This window comes from Prionailurus viverrinus, chromosome B3, assembly GCF_022837055.1.
Source record: "Prionailurus viverrinus isolate Anna chromosome B3, UM_Priviv_1.0, whole genome shotgun sequence".
NCBI classification, from domain to species: domain Eukaryota; kingdom Metazoa; phylum Chordata; class Mammalia; order Carnivora; family Felidae; genus Prionailurus; species Prionailurus viverrinus.
This window is the reverse complement of record NC_062566.1, coordinates 21,166,498-21,184,434: the sequence shown is the minus strand read 5'-3', so window position 1 is coordinate 21,184,434 and position 17,937 is coordinate 21,166,498. Positions and strand designations below refer to the sequence as shown.

Here is a 17,937-nt window from a genome sequence, read left to right as displayed (position 1 = left end):
CATACCAAGAGATCAGAGCATGTTAATTGCTGCTGACATTATTGTGCATGGTGCTCACCACTGCACAGAACAGGAGTCAGTACTGTGGCCCACTTAACACTAAAATCTCCCATTAACTGCCCCAACTGCACAAGAGAGCAAAGGGAGGATTGGACTTATCTGCTGTCACCTTTCCTTTGTCTGCCAGTCTGTACAGGAGAAAGAAGTGGGATACTGACTAGTGTCCCCACTGGTGTAATGATGCCATTGCTTTAGAAAGCACAGCTGATACAGCAGGTTTGAATTTAAATACTAGTTTTCTCCCTGTACGACATAAGCTCTCCCCAACTCTAATCCACTCAACTCACCTCAGCAAACACCCAAGACCAAAATTGAGATGTGCTGCTGCTTGTGTGGAGAACAGCACAAGACCCAGAGTCCATGTATGATGACAACTGAGTTCCCAGGGCAAAATGACACATTCCCTACAACCTCACAGCAACCCATATGAATGCAAGTTGGAAGGAAACTCGGAAAAGTGCTAGACTTCATGACTCAGGCGTAGGATGTGGGCTTAGAAACCAAAGAGAGAAGCAAGTGAAATGCTTCTATTTCAATAAGAATGTAATTTGGAGCATTACATTCAAATTGAAAATCCTTCAGCTGCTACTGCTGATTTCCAACTTATGCCACCAAAACTTTGCATGTTTTAGTTAAAGATGCAACCACCTACATTAACCATCGTTTCTGCTAATGCAGGGTATGTGATTGCACTCTTTGTGGGTCCATTCACATCAAGCCTAATATCTGTGAAATTTTAGGATTTCCTTAACCTGTACCCCCTTTCCACCTGTTCTCCCTATCACCCACCAGCAAGCACTCTCCACCCATTTGATCACACCTGATTTTCCTGATCCACAATTTTGTGTTTAAAATCGGTTGTATTATTATTTAGGTATGGCAGACACAACAGATCAGGAGGCAGCTGACATTGAAAAGATAGTTTGTTAATCACAGACCCCAAGAGAAGGGGACACACAATCCATTGCAGGGGATGTGAGGCACACAGGGAAGCACCAGGGTCAGTCACAGGAAAGAAGGGAAGCTGTGGGCAAGAGCCTTTATGGTGGTTTCCATGGGAAGGAATGGGCATGGGGGAGGCTGGATAAACAGGCTTAGGATTGGCTAGTTTCAGTAATTAAAGTGGGCCCTATGGTCTAGACTGTCTGTAGTTGCCTGGTACTTGGACATAGATGATATATTGGCCTTGAGTGTGAAAGCCCAATACAGAAAGCACTTGGGATGTGAGCTCTGGCATTTGGGGTGTAAGCTCTGGATTGGTTGGTTTGAATTTGGAGTTTAGAGCTTAATGGGATTGTTTGTTATGTATAGGAATTAGCTAGACCTTGGAGGAGGGAGAGAAGTCCCTCCAAGGTCAACCAGGGTCCAGATGTTAAAACATGGGAAAACATAAAATAAAAGACAAGATTAATACACTTGGTTGGGTCAGTTGCTACTTGAAACCTTCAATGACTTTCATTGGCTATGGAGCTGACATTCAAGTTTTTCCACCTTCTTGGTCACTGCCACAGAATCCAGCCTTGCTGACCACTTTGTCCTTTTCCCCTCTTGAACTCTAAGTTCCAGCAAAACTGAACTCTTCAAGGATTCTCATCAATGCAATAAAAGCAGCACCCTCATATGATTTTTTTTCATGCTTCCTATCTAATATCTGGCTAACCAAGGTCTTTCTTTAATGCTACCTGCTCTGTGAGGATGGGAGGTGGGCTGGGGGACAGTTCACACAGGTAATGCCAGGCACAGAGCTCTGCCCATATAAGTGCCTGGGCGGGGGGGACTCCTCTCTGTGTCTTCTCATCTACACAAATAGTATCTCTCCTTCAAGCTGCAAATGAAACCTCTATAAAGACTCCTCAGCCCATTTGAATTTTCTTGATTCCCCCTCCTCTGATTTTTTATGGCCCTTATAGTTTAAAACTTATTCTATTTATAGTTATTTAGAATGCATTGGTTTTTGTCACCTCCTTGCCTGTGAGCACCTGGAGAAAAACATCCAGGTGTGTTCTTTGACATTTCAGAGGCTTCTATGTTCTAACACTCTTGAGGTCAGTGATAAATAGGCATTGTTAGATTAGCAAGCACTGAGAACTGCCCTGTGAGTCAGTAAAATGAGTATTGCATAGGATGTCATAAGACCTGTGTCTAGGATAGATTCTTCAATTAATTTGCAATCCCCTCTCTCACTGTGCACAAAGCCAGGATGTTTTCAGATACCTGTAAGTGTGTGAATTCAGAAGTTCCTATATGTAACAGTGTTTTTTTCCTTCCCTGGTTGGAGAGTTTAGATACTTATATAGTAGGGTTTTCAGTTTGGATTCTTATATAGTGGGGTTCAGGATGTCCCATGAATATTACCAAATTTTCAGACTTGATTGTTGTAGACTTGAATATTGATTGCCAAAAAGAATAGAAATTTATAAATAGAATTTTCATGCTCAGCTTGATTTCTTTCTTTCTTACTACATTAATGACTTTGCAAAAGAAATCCCAAAACAAACAAACAAACAAACAAACCAAAACAGTAGGATCATCTGCCTAGATATGTGCTTATTTTGTTGGCAAGCCTGTGAGGGTTATACCATGGTCCATTTCTCTTCTCCTATATCCAGCGTAAGCTACCGGCTCCCATTTTTCCCAGACGAATGTATCATCATCTCAAGGTGATGATATGGCCTAGTTAGTATAGAAATGGTGTTCTGGAAGAAAAAAAGAATAAGGCATAGAGACCTCGCACAGGTCATTGGGTCGCCAAAGTATGTTTACAGAGTTTGTATTTACAGCTTTCTCAGAGGGTAGGAGAGGAAAGAGGCTTATGTTGCAGAGAGAATTTGTAAATAGAGGTCCTCTGCCATAGGTGGTGAAGACACATGTGTGTCTGGTGGGAGATGGAGGACATAGGAGAGGGCTCAGGGTCCTGCCAGCAACCTGACATTATGATGATTTTTTAAAAATTATTTTTTGTCCCTTATGTCTGTGTGGCTATTGCTTAAATGCCAATTTGTCTAGTCTGGTTCTTGTCTAAATAAAACAGAGGATTTTTTTTTCTAAAACAGAGGATTTATTAGCATGATTTATACCTATTAAACCTAGTATTTATTTGCATTTACAAGAAAGCAACCAAGCTTCCAACCCTGCCTGAAAATAATACCCACTTCTTCTGGATTCCAACCTGAATTTGACCAGTCATGGAGGAAATACGCCTGTGGCTGAGCACAAACTAACTTTTTCCTTTTCTTTCCCCCCCCAGGATTACACCTTAACCATGTATTTTCAACAATATTGGAGAGATAAAAGGCTTGCCTATTCTGGGATCCCTCTCAACCTCACGCTTGACAATCGAGTGGCTGACCAGCTATGGGTGCCTGACACATATTTCTTAAATGACAAAAAGTCATTTGTGCATGGAGTGACAGTGAAAAACCGCATGATCCGCCTTCACCCTGATGGGACGGTGCTGTACGGGCTCAGGTCTGTCTGCCTTTTCAGGGCTAATTTCGCAGTTGCATGACGCATTGGCATTGAATTTCTCACTTGAGATGATTATAGGAAGTGAGGCCATGTCCTCAGATTAATTAGGAGACATCCACGGAACACTGAGATTTGCGCGCTTGCACACACACACACACATACACACACACACACACACACACATCTTATAAGATTTGGTGTATTACTGTTACTATAAATAGTCATCACACAAGGGAAAAACCATCTCCTTGGACTGATTTTAAATAATCGCATTGCCGTATCTGAGAGCACAGATTCTCTGAGGACGGATTTCCTATATCATAGCCACAAAGGCTGTAATGAATATTGCTCTGACACTGCAGAGGCTTTCAATAAAGTTGTCCCACAGCTGTTTGCTGAGGTGAAAAAACTGTCTAGTTTTGCCATTATATGGGATAATCTCCTCAGAGCTTTATGAGGTAGTGTCACCAATATTTATGGGAATGACTAAATGCAAGGCTTCCTGATGAGAATCATCTCACCAGGTCTCATAATGAAATCACTTGAATCAGGAAACCAGACTGCTGCCTGGAACCCTGAAGAGGCTCTGGGCTTTCCTGGTTGCCCTGGAAACCACCAGACCTTCCCATAATGCTCCACCACTGTTGGTGGCTAATTATTATGAATATCAACCTTGCTAAATGGTGACCTTAAAAATCTTTTGTCTCTTGTGCTGATTTTGTAATGATTTTTATTTTGTTTTGTTTTAGAGTAATTGTGTGGGTGTGGATGTGTGCACGTGTGTCTTTCCTGATCTCCTGGTCTAAAAGTGCTTTTGAGATCTTCTAGGAGTTACCACAGTTTTGAGAGGATGATGGTGGATATCTTGAACAAAATATGTATCATAAAGTATTGTGAGACCATAGACCTTTTACTAAGATTCCAATAGATCTTAGTGAAATCATAGCAACATACATTTAAATCCACACCACTGATTTTTCATGCTTCAAATTAGGGAAGGGTTTATTTAACATTGCCTTAAGTAGAAATGTTGAGTGACTTTCTCAAAACAGCAATATATAGAACAGGAGTCAGATTTTAGTGAAAATCAGACTTTTTTTTTAACTTTAAGGAGGAAAAAAAGTGGTACATGTCAACCAACCTATGGTATTACTATAATAATTGATGTTTCAGGTTGATGTTTCTCTGGGGCATTTTAAGCCTCTTTCATTTTTGCCTGGAAATTAAAAAAATGGATGCAAAACTCCAGAGGTTCTGAGAAGTACATCAGTTTTACGAAAGGTTACCCAGAAACCATGTGAGCATAAAATGAAGAGTCATGTCCCTCATTTACCTGCCCCACCTCCCGCCAAAATGAATAGAAAAACTATATGTGTGTGTGTGGTGGGGGGAAGAGCAAAAAGAAGCAATATCAATAAAAATTAAGCCTAGGCTTGCCTTTTTAAACAAAATTTGCTATTTGGGTTCTCTCCATTTTTATTTTTGTGTTCTTTATTTTCTTACCAGAGGTAGAAAATTTAGTATGCCTCCTTTGAAACTTTAACTGTTAGGAGAATGCCTATCTGGCTGCTATAACAAAATACCATAAGCTGGATAGCTTATAAACAACAGGTATTTATTTCTCACATTTCTGGACACTGGATCCAAGATCAAGGTGCCAGTGGCTGGGGAAGGCCCACTTCCTTGTTGATAGTAGGCACATTCCCACTGTGTCCTCACCTGGTGAAAAGGGGAAAGGAGCTCTGTGGAATCTCTTTTATAAGAACACTAACCCCATTCATGAAGGATCCACCCTGATGACCTCAGCCCCCACTTCCTAATACCACCACCTTTGGGGATAGGATTTCAACATATGAATTTTGGGGGCACTTAAGCATTCAGATAATAGCAGACAGAATGATATGAATGAAAGAACTGTAATAAATTTTCAAGCTCCATTTGAAACTGCTGGATTTAACAACACAAAACACAAGAATAAGAAAAGCCAAGAGAATAAAACTATATCTTTAGCTAATACCCTGCCTGTATAAATATAAATATATATATTTATATTATATTAATATTTATATATTATTTAATATAATAATATTAATATATATAAAGTAATTATATAATAAGCCCATGGAAAGTTTTCAATAATAAAATTGGTACAATAACTTTAACTACTCTCCAGTCAAATTACATCCATTATACATCTCAAGCAACCTCTTAAATCAGTAAATGGATTTCTAAATAAATAGCTGTTTTTATTCAAATGCAGTCTCAATATACTCCTTAGGTCTTTATTTAGAACCTCATATTTTTGAAACAATTCTTTAGATCTTTATGGACCTGGACAAGCTGTCAGAAAGAAAATCTCTAAACAACAGACTGCCACATTCTGCATATACTTAACAGCTACACTGTGCCATCTGATTCCTTTTGAAATTGACTAATCTAGAAATTTCTGCCTTTAGATTTAAAAATCACAAATAGCTATAGAAATTAATTTGAATTTGAAGTTGAAGTTTGACTTGAATTTTTGGACAAAAAGCACATTAGTATTTCAAAATAATGTTATTGAATTCATGTATATACATATTCCATGTTATTCCTTGTGAACTGAAGTAACATTTTTATATATTCTATTTCACACACACACACACACACACACTCACACTGTAAGTATTGTGTTTTGGGTTAAAAACACTGTGAGTGTTTACATTGATAGGAAACCCTCTATCCTCCTCTTGGCCCCAAATCCTACCTTCTCTTTGCTCTCTTTCTACTTTTGTGATCACTGAATCATGTTGGTGACATGGCAAACCCAGGATGTGCCAGTGTATAAAACCCCAATGACACATTATATCTTTTTGGTACTAGGTACCATGGCATGAGCCTGAATGAGGTCTGGTGCAGCTGAGGACTTTAGTGAGTTAAATTCCCATTAAGGGTTATGGAGCACTAGGATTATTATTTATCTCCTGCTTAAAAGCAGGTGCTGCTGATGAAGGTCCAGCCCAATAGGGATTGCATTCTTACTGGCTATATCCCTGAGATACTAATTGTCCTGGCTATATCCCCAAGACATTAAGGTTGGATTTATCTCCCCACTGGAGACTGGGATTGGCCTATACCCAGCTATACCACAGTAGCTTACGCTGGTAGGTCAGTCACCATTTAACTCCTCTAGGCTCTTATTGCTATTCATATTCAGCCATTGCAGTACAGGATCAATAAGAACTTTTGCTTTATCGAGCATAGATGAAGATCTCTGGCTGTGGATGAGCTGTCCATGACATGGGCTTGTACGTCATCTCAGTCTTATTCTGGGAAATCATTAATCCATTACTCTGATGACTCTACAAAAGTGGCCAATGACTGCTCACACAGATACTTGAGAGTGATCATGTTCTTGTAATGACAAAAGGTCATTATAAATCATGAGCTATTTTTTCAATGACTCTTACAGCCCCTTGAATTTGAAACTCGGGCTATCACTAGTTTGAGCTTGTTGGTTTGGGCTCATCTGAATAAAACAATGAACTGAGCTTTGTGAACATGTCTCAGTCACCATGTGATGTGACACAATGCTCTTGATAGGGCATTCATACCATCCTAAAATAAAACTGGGGCTCTTTGAAATTTCCTTTGTGCGGCCAAACCTTTTCAGGAACTAGGAAGATCTTGGCTAAGATGCTTATAGATCTTGGTCCTGTTCCTGTCACAGTTTTTGTGTTTTCTTTGGTGCTGGGCTCAAGATTTTTGCTTCCTGTAAGAAGGCAGAGTCATTATCCCTCTATAATATTCCCATCTTTCTTTTCCAGTCAACTGATCATCTGATATCATTGAATATCTCACCCTGCACCAGTGAGTAAACTTTGTAACATGATCTTTTCTTCAGGCCATGCATTTTGTCTTTGGAACATTTTTCTTATGTTAGGAACTGGTAATAGGTTCACAAAATAGTAATTGATTTGCTTCAAAAAGCATCTGAGAATCTAAGGCTTAGTCATCTTCATCAAAAAAGCATAGCAATATTATACATGAAAAGCTTATTGCAAAATATATTGGAAAACACATTGTAACATTCCCACTTGCTATTAAAAATACTTAAAATTGTTAAAGTTGCCATTTTTATAATTAAGAGGTTTAATGCAATGCCAAGATGAAGCTACAACTTATTTCACAAGATTCAAATTAAGTCACCTAATTGGTTTGGCTGCCATCTTATTCTGAAACTGTATTTCCTACGGTGGTTCTGATCAGACATCTTTTTCCCCCAGAAAAGACCTAAGCTTACAGAACTAATAAGACTGATGTGATTTGAGCATAGGTGTGCTTAATTCCCAAACTCCCACTTTGTCTCTGGTTCCCAGTTACTTTTATGTAAGTAAATAACATATTGATGAATTACTTTCTAAAAAGGATTATGCCAATTTTTTTACTCTTATCAGCAATAAATTACATATTTAGGGTTGTGACACATGCTTCAGACTTTATCATTTGGCTACTGTAAATAACCTATTTACTTCATTCCTCAAACCTGTTTAAAATCACTTGTTCCATTTTAAATTCAAGCTCATAAAATTGTATCCTTCTTAAGCTCCATTCATTCTTCCCCTGTTTTTAAGGACACTGTCACACCTTCACTTCAATCACTCCCACCACTCTCATTTGATGACATTACCTCATACTTTAATTAAAAACACAGAAACCTCGGGGCGCCTGGGTGGCTTATTCAGTTAAGCGTCTGACTTCAGCTCAGGTCATGATCTTATGGTTCATGAATTTGAGCCCCACATCGGGCTCTCTGCTCTAAGTGCAGAGACCACTACTGATCCACTGTCTCCCTGTCTTTCTTCCCCTCCTTCTTCCACCAACCCTCTCAAAAATAAATAAAACAAAAACAAACAAAAAACCATGAAACCTCTTCATCTTCTGATTTGCAAAGAGACCATCTGACATGGCTGTTACTCTTTGACTCTTGCACTCACTCTTTATCATGCTTCTAGTATGCAGACCTTCCTTCTACTCTTCATAAATATCAAGGATGAGGATGTTCCTGTCTTAAGGCCTTTGCACATGCTCTTTGCTGGATGTAATACTTCACTTGTAGATACTCGTGTTTTGGCATCATAGAGTACTTACATAACTGAAGACACTTCAACCGTCACCTCCACAAGGAGAATCCTAATCTGATTGTCTATTCCCTTGTTTTATTTGTATTATAGCACTTAGTCAGATCTAACATTATCTTGTCAATATCTTGTTATTTATTGACTTTTGTAATTACCCATGATGGTGGGGAACATGAGAATATAAATTCTCTGAGAAAAGAACTGTCTCTGTCTTATTTATTGTTCCATCCCAAAAATCTACTATTGTCTTGGGTGGAAAAAAAAATATTGTATGAGAATTAAATTTAAATTCTAATTCTTCTTTCTGTAGTACTTTTATTTTTATATTTTCCATTTAGGTTCTTAATCCATCAGAATTTATCTTGGTGTATATAAGGCAGCTTTTCAAATTTTTTCTTCTCAAATAGTCAGCTATTTGTTTCTATACTTACCAGTTTATCTTTCCACATGAACAATCATCTGTTTTAGCAAATTCTAAAAAATACAGTTTGAAATGTTGGCTGGAATTACGCTCGATAAACATTGAACAAATGCTATACTATATTCAATCTTTCCTACATAACTGTGACTTTTCTGCATTCATTCATGTCTTCATGCATGACTTGTAGCAGTTTTATCATTTTCTTCAGACAGCCATCTCATATATTGGTAAGGATATTCCTATTTTTTATGTGTGATACTGTTAGGAATGGGATCATTTTTGTGTTATTTTTAAACTATCTTCTACTGATATGTGGGAAAGCTATAACCTATTTGTTTATAGCTCTTTGTTTAGGCATTTATCCAGTATCATATCCATCCAGGCTTACAGTTTAGTTAGTAATCTTCAGAATTTTAGTCTAATAATCATAATGCTTATAATGATGGGTTTTTTTGTGTTCATTTTCGTTAGTTTTACTCTTATTTCTATTTCCTGTTTTATTGCATTGATTTCTGCTTTCAGAAAATGAAACACAGTAGGGATAATAATGTACAGTATTTCCTAGTTCTTTGTTAAAAGAAGAGTGCTTCTTGCATCCCACTATGAAACATGATTTGCATTTTTAGTTTACGGTAATTATGACTCATTCTTTTACTTCCATTAAAACAATATATTTATGGGGGCATCTGGATGGCTCCATTGGTTGGGCATCCAACTTCAGCTCAGGTCATGATCTCACAGGTCATGAGTTCGAGCCCCACGTTGGGCTCTGTACTGACAACTCAGAGCCTGGAGCATGCTTCAGATTCTGTGTCTCTGTCTCTCTAGTCCCCTCCCCCACTTGAGCTCTGACTCTCTCTTTCAAAAAAAATATAAATACACTATAAATTAGTTTCTGGGAACTATCTCATGAGTTGAACAACACAGATATCACAAAATTATGGAGTTTATATTCAACAACTAATTCTAAATCAGATAACTGACCCTAGATTACTTTTTCTTTACATATCAGAAGTAAAAGTAGTTTATTAATTAACTCTCTGTTTGCTCATTTTCCTAACTTAACCTGTAATTGAGATGTAATAATTCCCTACCTTGATTCATCCTTGAATTCCTTATATAAATCCTATTTTATCATGGTGGGCAATACTCTTTAAAAACCATTACATTTGTTTTGTCCATGGCTAATTTACAATTTTTTAATTGATATATAATTGACATACAATGTTCTCTTAGTTTCAGCTATGCAACATGTTGATTCAACAATTCTATATATTACTCAAGCCTACCATGATGTGTGTAGTCATTATCTTCACCATGCAATATTATAATATGATTGGCTATACTCCCTGTGCTGTACTTTCATTCTGTGACTTATTTATTTTATGACTAGAGGTTTGTACTTCTTGATTCTCTTTATGTATTTCACCCATCCCCCCACCCTCTCCCTTCTGGCAGCCACCAATTTCTTCTCTGTATTTAAGAGTCTGTTATTTATTGTTTGCTTGGTTGGTTGGTTGTATTCTACATAGAAATGAAAGCTTACAGTATTTGTCTTTTTCTGTCTGACTTACTTCTCTTAGTATAATACCCTGTAATTTCATCCATATTGTTGCAAATCACAAGAATTCATTTCTTTTTATGGCTGAGTAATATTCTATTGTATGTGTATGTATCACATTTTCTTTATCTAGTCATCTGTCAATGAATGCAGGTTGCTTCCATATCTTGGGTGTTGTAAATAATGCTGTAATAAACATAGGGGTGCATATATCTTTCTGAATAAGGGTCTTCATTTGGGGTAGCAGGTAAATGTCCATAGTGTAATTACTGAAATATATGGGATTTCTATTTTTATTTTTTTGAGTAACCTCCATACTGTTTTCCATAGTGGTTGCACTAATTTACGTTCCTACCAATAGTGCTTGGGGGGTCCCTTTTCTCCACATCCTTGCCAACGGTTGTTATTTCTTATCTTTTTTTAATACTTAATACTTGCCATTGCCTGGTGCGAGATGATAGCTCATTGTGGTTTTGATGATTGATGGGTGATGGATTGATGTTTTTCTTGATAATTAGTGATGTTTAACTTTTTTTTTTTTCTATTTCTATTGGCTATCTGTATGTCTTTGGAAAAATGTCTATTCAGGTTCTCTACAAATGTTTTAATCAGATTTTTTTTTTATGTTGAGTTGTGTTCTTCACATAGTTTCAATATTAATCCCTTATGAGATATATCATTTGCAAATATCCTTTCTAAGTCAGTAGGTTGTCTTTCTGTTTTGTTGATGGTTTCCTTTGCTGTGCAAAAGCTTTATATTTTGGTGTAGTCCCATTAGTTTATTTTTGTTTTTCTTTCCCTCCCCTGAGGAGAGATATCAATAAATATGTTGTTATAATTGTTCTTTTATAATTGCTTAAACAAACAGTTTATTGTTTTTAAGCATACCGTGTGATCTAGTCATAATGCAATTTTGTTTGTTACCCACTATCCCCTTATACACTGTTCATTGGGGTATGAAATTTCTTCACCATGGGTAAACATTTTGGCAGATATCATGGTTTTCTGCCAATGTTTTAGCATTAGTTCTTTTCCACCATTATGTTACACAACAATTCTGAAGTCAGTGTTTAATACTAAATTCAGATTTAGCATTATTATTTTCCCTTTCCACAGCCCAGCCTTATTACAGACTAGAAGACTGTAATGGCAAAGGAAAGGTAGTTGACTTTTCAGCCTTTCTGATTCTATTTTTCTTCTATAACCCACCCCCACCCTACAACCGAGGTTGATAACAATGTGACTCCTCCCATTGTGAAAATTTAGGATTTGGAGGGAAAATAAGAAAAGTTTTACTTGAACTAGTACCACTTTCTTGTGACTTCATACTCTTTGGACTTAGAAGATACTGAAAATTAACACTTCTCAGAGTTTCCCACCATGAGGCACCTTTCTCCGGCTGGTCCCTTGACCAGCACTGAGGGTTAGGGGAGTAGGAGGATAGGATATGTTTTCATTTCATGAAGTCTCTTGGAACTCTTTTCTCAGCTCTAGGAATCCATCTTTCATGGTCAGCTTGTCTCTGCCATCTTGGCAGGCCTCTTGTAGAGAATCTAAGATGACTTTGGATCTTCCTATTTTTACACATAGCTCATGTGTGATCCACAGGAAGTATGCCTGCATTGCTATTATGACGATCCATTCCCCATTCAGTTTCCTCTATTCTGCTGCCTCAAAACTACTCAATTTGTCCCGTGTGAAACAGGTACCATTGCTCCTGGAGTCCCAACTGAAGGTATTAATCTCCTAGAAGGATGGCTGGAAACTGTCTCAAGAAATCTATTCCCAGATTAATTCTTTCTCTCTTATCACTGTGACTCTTATTAAGATCTATGACTTACCTGAAACTTCTAAGAACCATGAGCCAATTCACTGAAATTCCTTAGTAAATTGTCCAATGGTGAGGTGGTAAAGTGGGGCACTTTCACACATTTGTGATATATACCATATAGATTCTGTTAAATATATCAATGGATTACATCTGTCTTTGTATTTCATAGTATGTTTTGACATAATATGAATCAAGAAGATTTCTTTTAATATGTTCTGTAATAGATTATATTATACAAGTAAATATTCCTAAAAGATTAGTATTCCTGTAAGTACTCTAAAAAATTAGTTATACACATCATATGAAATGTTTTCTATAGATGCATGGTATGTTGAATAGGTTCTTGAATGACATTTTCTACCCTGGCACACATGGCTATACTTTTATGTCTCTCTAGGTTTTCTTCTTGCATCAATCTTGAAAATTCATGTTTTTCAGGAAAATTCTCTCTATTTTAAAGATGTTCTTGAATGACATTTTCTACCCTGGCACACATGGCTATACTTTTATGTCTCTCTAGGTTTTCTTCTTGCATCAATCTTGAAAATTCATGTTTTTCAGGAAAATTCTCTCTATTTTAAAGATGTTATTATTGAGTGACATTAGCAAAATAGCAGACTAAGAAACTTCAAGGTCTTGTTTCTTTATAGAAATATCAAAAATAGGCAGAAGCTGTCTGAAACAACTTTGTAGGAGCTCTGAAAAATATTCTAAAGTTTGCAGAAACCAACCAAATGCCAAATAAAGGGGAAAAAAACTATATTAAAAAGAGTTGGAAAGTTTTGTGATATTTTTACCTGCCATTTCCCCATCCCCTCCCTGATGCAAGGGCAGGTAGGAGCCCAGTTGCCAGTTTCCTCCCTTACATTGGTGACACAGAAGAGACCTTGTTTGTAAATATGGTGTACATATGTTCTAAACTGTCTGGAGGATACCTGAAGGACTGAAACAAGATGCTCATATCTATTTTGCATAACTCAAAATGCAGGCAGGAAAAAAGTCAGGTTATGGTCATAAAGGCTACAATACGTCTATAACTCATGGATGTCTAGGTCAAGAGACTCGGGGTAGAAATATAAAATAGATCATGTAAGGCTCAAAGAAGAAGCTGAAGTAAGACTGAGAAATCATGTTATTCAAAAGCAGTTAGGGGTGCCTGGTGGCTCAGTTGGTTAAGTATCCAACTTCGGCTAAGGTTGTTATCTCATATTTCATGAGTTTGAGCCCCGCATTGGGCTCTGTGCTGACAGCTCAGAGCCTGAAGCCTGCTTCAGATTCTGTGTTTCCCTCTCTCTCTACCACTCCCCTGCTCACATTCTGTCTCTCTCTCTATTAAAAATAAACAGACATTTAAAAAAACAGTTAAGTATACAGAATTAAGAAAGTTATGCATATACGCAGGCAAAACATATTCTCAGAAAAAGTCCTGAGGAGACCTTAAGTTTTTACCCTGGCTGATCCCTAAACTCAGAGCCATTCTAGCTATGTGGTGAAGAATGTGCCAGGACAGAGCCAGTCTACAAAGACAGAAGAGGTGGCTGTTCTCTCTTTTTATTTATTTGTTTGCTTGAGTTTCTGTTTATTTTAGCTCCTGTCATTCAAAAACATCTTTGTTGAAACATCAGCTGAACATGAACTAATAGAACAAAGATTTTGCTGATTATACTGACAAGGAAAAGTCTTTTTAAAACATGATTAGAAATACTTCAAAATAAATGGATAAAGCCTTCCTAAAAATGAACAACAATAGAAAGAAGAAAAACTTGATTGTCAGGGTTGTAACATTATAATAGTCAAATGCCCAATTTTCAAGAAAAAAATATTGCAAGACATACAAAGAAAAAATAAAACATGACTCATTCAAAGGAAAAAACAATAAATTGACAAAACCATTCTTGAATATACAAAAACATTGGATTTACTAGATGAAGACAAAATTGTCTGCCTTAACTATGCTCAAAGAGCTGAAGGGAAACATGAACAAAGAAACTGAAGGAAATTGAGAAAATGATGTATGAATAAAATGAACAGAATGCAATAAAGAGATAGAAGTTATAAAAGGAACCAAACAAATCCTGAAGCTGAATGACACAGCAATGGAAGTATTCACTAGAGGGAATTTCACCGAGATTTCAGTAACCAGAAGAAAGAATAAGCAAATTTGAAGACAGAACAATTAAAATCAAGTAGGATAACAGAAAGAAAAATGATCAAAGAAAAATGAATGAAGCTTAAGGGACTTGTAAGAAACCATCAGGTCCACCAAGAGATGGGAGTGAGAAAGGTGTTCAAAAATTATTGGAAGAAATATTGGCTAAAAAATTCCTGAAGTTGATGAAAAATATGAATCTATAAATCCAAAAGACTCAAAAAGCTCCAAGTAGGACAAAACCAAAGAGACCAACACAAAGACACATACAATTGAACATGAAAAGTCACATATACAGGGAGAATCTTTAAATCATCAAGACTGAAGTGACTCATCCTATATAGGGGAGCCTCAAAAAAGATTATGGGCCATTTTTTTCCATCAGAAGCCTTGGAGGCTAGAAGGCAGGGGAATGATTAAATATTTGAATTGTTGAAAGATAAAACTTATGAATACCAAATTCTAAATCTGACAAAACTGTCCTTCAGGAGTAGGGATTAATAAATTCCCAGGTAAACAAAAGCTGAGGGATTTTTATTACCGCTAGACCTGTGCCTCAAAAAGGCTACTTTCATTTCAGTTTGAAATGAAAAGATGCTAGACAGTAACTTGAAGGTATATATAGATTTTTTAAAAATCTCCAGTAAAAGTAAATGAAATGAGTATTACTTTAATTTTTTTGTAACTTCATTTTTTTCTGTTATTGAAAAGACACAAGCTTAAAAATAATTATAAAGCTTTGTCATTAGCTACATAAGGTATGAAGATGCAACTTGTAACATCAATAACATAGGGTAATGCAAAGCAAATTGAGTAGAGATTTTATATGTGGTTAAAGTAAAGCTTATGTTAATTAATATTAGGTTATTATGTCAGGATGTCCTATATAATCTCCAGGGTAACTAAAATGAAATTGTCTATAGAATATATGTAAAGGAGGAGTGCCTGTGTGGCTCAGTCAGTTAAGTGCATCTGACTCTTGATTTCAGCTCAGGTCATGTTCTCACAATTCATGAGATTAAGCACCATGTCAGGCTCTGCACGGACAGTGTGGAGCCTGCTTGAGATTCTCTCTCACTTTCTCTCTCTCTGTACACCCCCTGATCATGGGTGCTTTCTCTCTCAAAATAAATAAACAAATAAACATAAAAATAAAGAATATACATAAAGGAAATGAGAAGAGAATCAAAATATCTCACAAAAAAGTCAGCTAAACAGAAAAGAAAAAGATAAGGGAAATGAAGGAACAAAAGGCTATAGGACATACAGAAAACAGAAAAAAGAAAGAAGCCTTTCCTTATTCATGACCACTTTAAATATAAATAGATTTGGTGTGCCTGGATGGCTCAGTTGGTTAAGCGCCCAACTCTCGATTTTGGCTCAGGTCATGATCCCAGGATCTTGAGATCATGCCTTGCATTGGGCTCTGTGCTGGATATAGAACCTGCTTAAGACTCTCTTGCTCTCTCTCCCTCTCTCTCTCTCTCTTTCTTTCTCTCTCTTTCTCTCCCCCTCCCTCACTCTCTCTAAAATAAATAAATAGATCATAGATGATAGATAGATAGATAGATAGATAGTAGATAAATAGATAAAGAATATAAATAGATTAAACTCTTCACACAAGAGCTAAAGATTGGAAAAATGGCTAAAAAAACAAAACAGGATCCATCTATATGCTATTTATGAAAGACTCACTTTAGTTCTAAAGACATAATAAATTTAAAGTGAAAGGATATAAAAATGTATATTCTATACATATAGTAATGAAAAGAGAGCTGAGGTGTCTATACTAATATGAGATTAAATAGACTTTAGGTCAAAGACTACACTAAGACAAAGAAAAATACTGTATATTGATGATAAAAGTCAATTGTCCAAGATTTGATGGTTATAAACATATATACATGAGACATCAGAATTTCAAATATATACAGAATTGAAATGAGAATTATAAAGTTCTACAATAATAAAAAAAAATATGAGATGCTGGGAAACAATGTTAAGAGGGAAATTTATACCTGTAGACATATACATTGAAAATAAGAATCGAACTATCCTAGTTCCCTATCTTAGGGAACTAAAAAAAAGAAAAGTAAATTAAAATGAAAGCTAACACAAAGAAGCAAATAATAAAGAGTCGAGTAGAGATAGAAAAAATATAGAGTACTAATGCTATGTAGAAAAATCAATGAAATGAAAATTTGGTCCTTTGAAAAGATCAACTAAGTGGACAAATCTTTAGTTAGACCAAGAAAAAATAAAGAAGACTCAAATAACAAAAATCAGGAATGAAAAGGAGAACATTAGTACCAATTTTACAAAATACAAAGATTTTCAAGTGAATACTATGAAAAATTATATGCCAACAAATGAGATAACCTGGATGAAATGGACGAATTTATAGAAGCATGCAAAACTGATATATAAACAAAGAAAATATGAACAGACTTACAATTACTGTAGCAATTGAATCAGTAACTTAAAACAAAACAAAACAAAACAAAACAAAACAAAACAAACCAGCCTTGGACGAAATGGCTTCACTGGTGTATTTTACCAAATATGCAAAGAAGAATTACCCCCAGTTAAATCAAGTGAATAATTAACCCACAAAAAGTCAAACTCTTCCCAAAAACTGATGAGGACAAAATGCTTCCTTACTCATTCTATGAAGCCAACATTATACCCTGACACCAAAGCCAGAAAAAACACTATAAGAAAACCACAGATCAATAACCCTTATTAATATTAATGCAGAAATCCCCCCCAAAATTACTAGCAAGCTGGATTCAGCAACACATGCCTTGATAAAGTGGTACTTATTCCTGGAATGCAAGTATGGGTCAACATAGGAAAATAACATTAAAAAAATGAAAAGAAAAAAAAACATATTTCAATTGATGCAGAAAAGTATTTAACAAAATTGAACACCCTTTTATGATAAAAATGTGCAAAGAAGTAGGAATTGATGGCAACTCCCTCACATGATAAGGAACATACATTAAAAATTTCCAATTAAATTCCTATTCATTTGTGAATAGCTGAAATATTTTCCCTTAATATCAGTAACAAGGATGTTTACTTATGCTATATCTGTTTTAATTGGAAAAGAAGTAAATTTGTCTTCAGAAAATATGATTTTATGTAGAAAACCTAGAGATTTCATGCAACACCTCCCCCTAACCTGTTCTTCTAAAAAATGAATTCAACAAGACTACACATTTCAAAATCAACATATAAAAAACCAGTTGCAGAGAGACCTGGGAAGATGGCAGCATAGGAGGACACTGGGCTCACCTCGTCCTGCTGATCGCCTAGATTCCACCC

At 36.2% G+C, this 17,937-nt stretch overlaps 1 protein-coding gene across 1 annotated transcript in view; it reads left to right on the top strand.

Moving 5' to 3' along the window:
* GABRB3 (gamma-aminobutyric acid type A receptor subunit beta3) overlaps positions 1–17,937 on the top strand; it is a 244,740-nt gene that overhangs the window by 172,352 nt on the left and 54,451 nt on the right. The window contains exon 4 of the mRNA XM_047864612.1: positions 3,308–3,528. Coding sequence (XP_047720568.1) covers positions 3,308–3,528 — 221 coding nt within the window. The remainder of the gene's footprint in view (positions 1–3,307; positions 3,529–17,937) is intronic.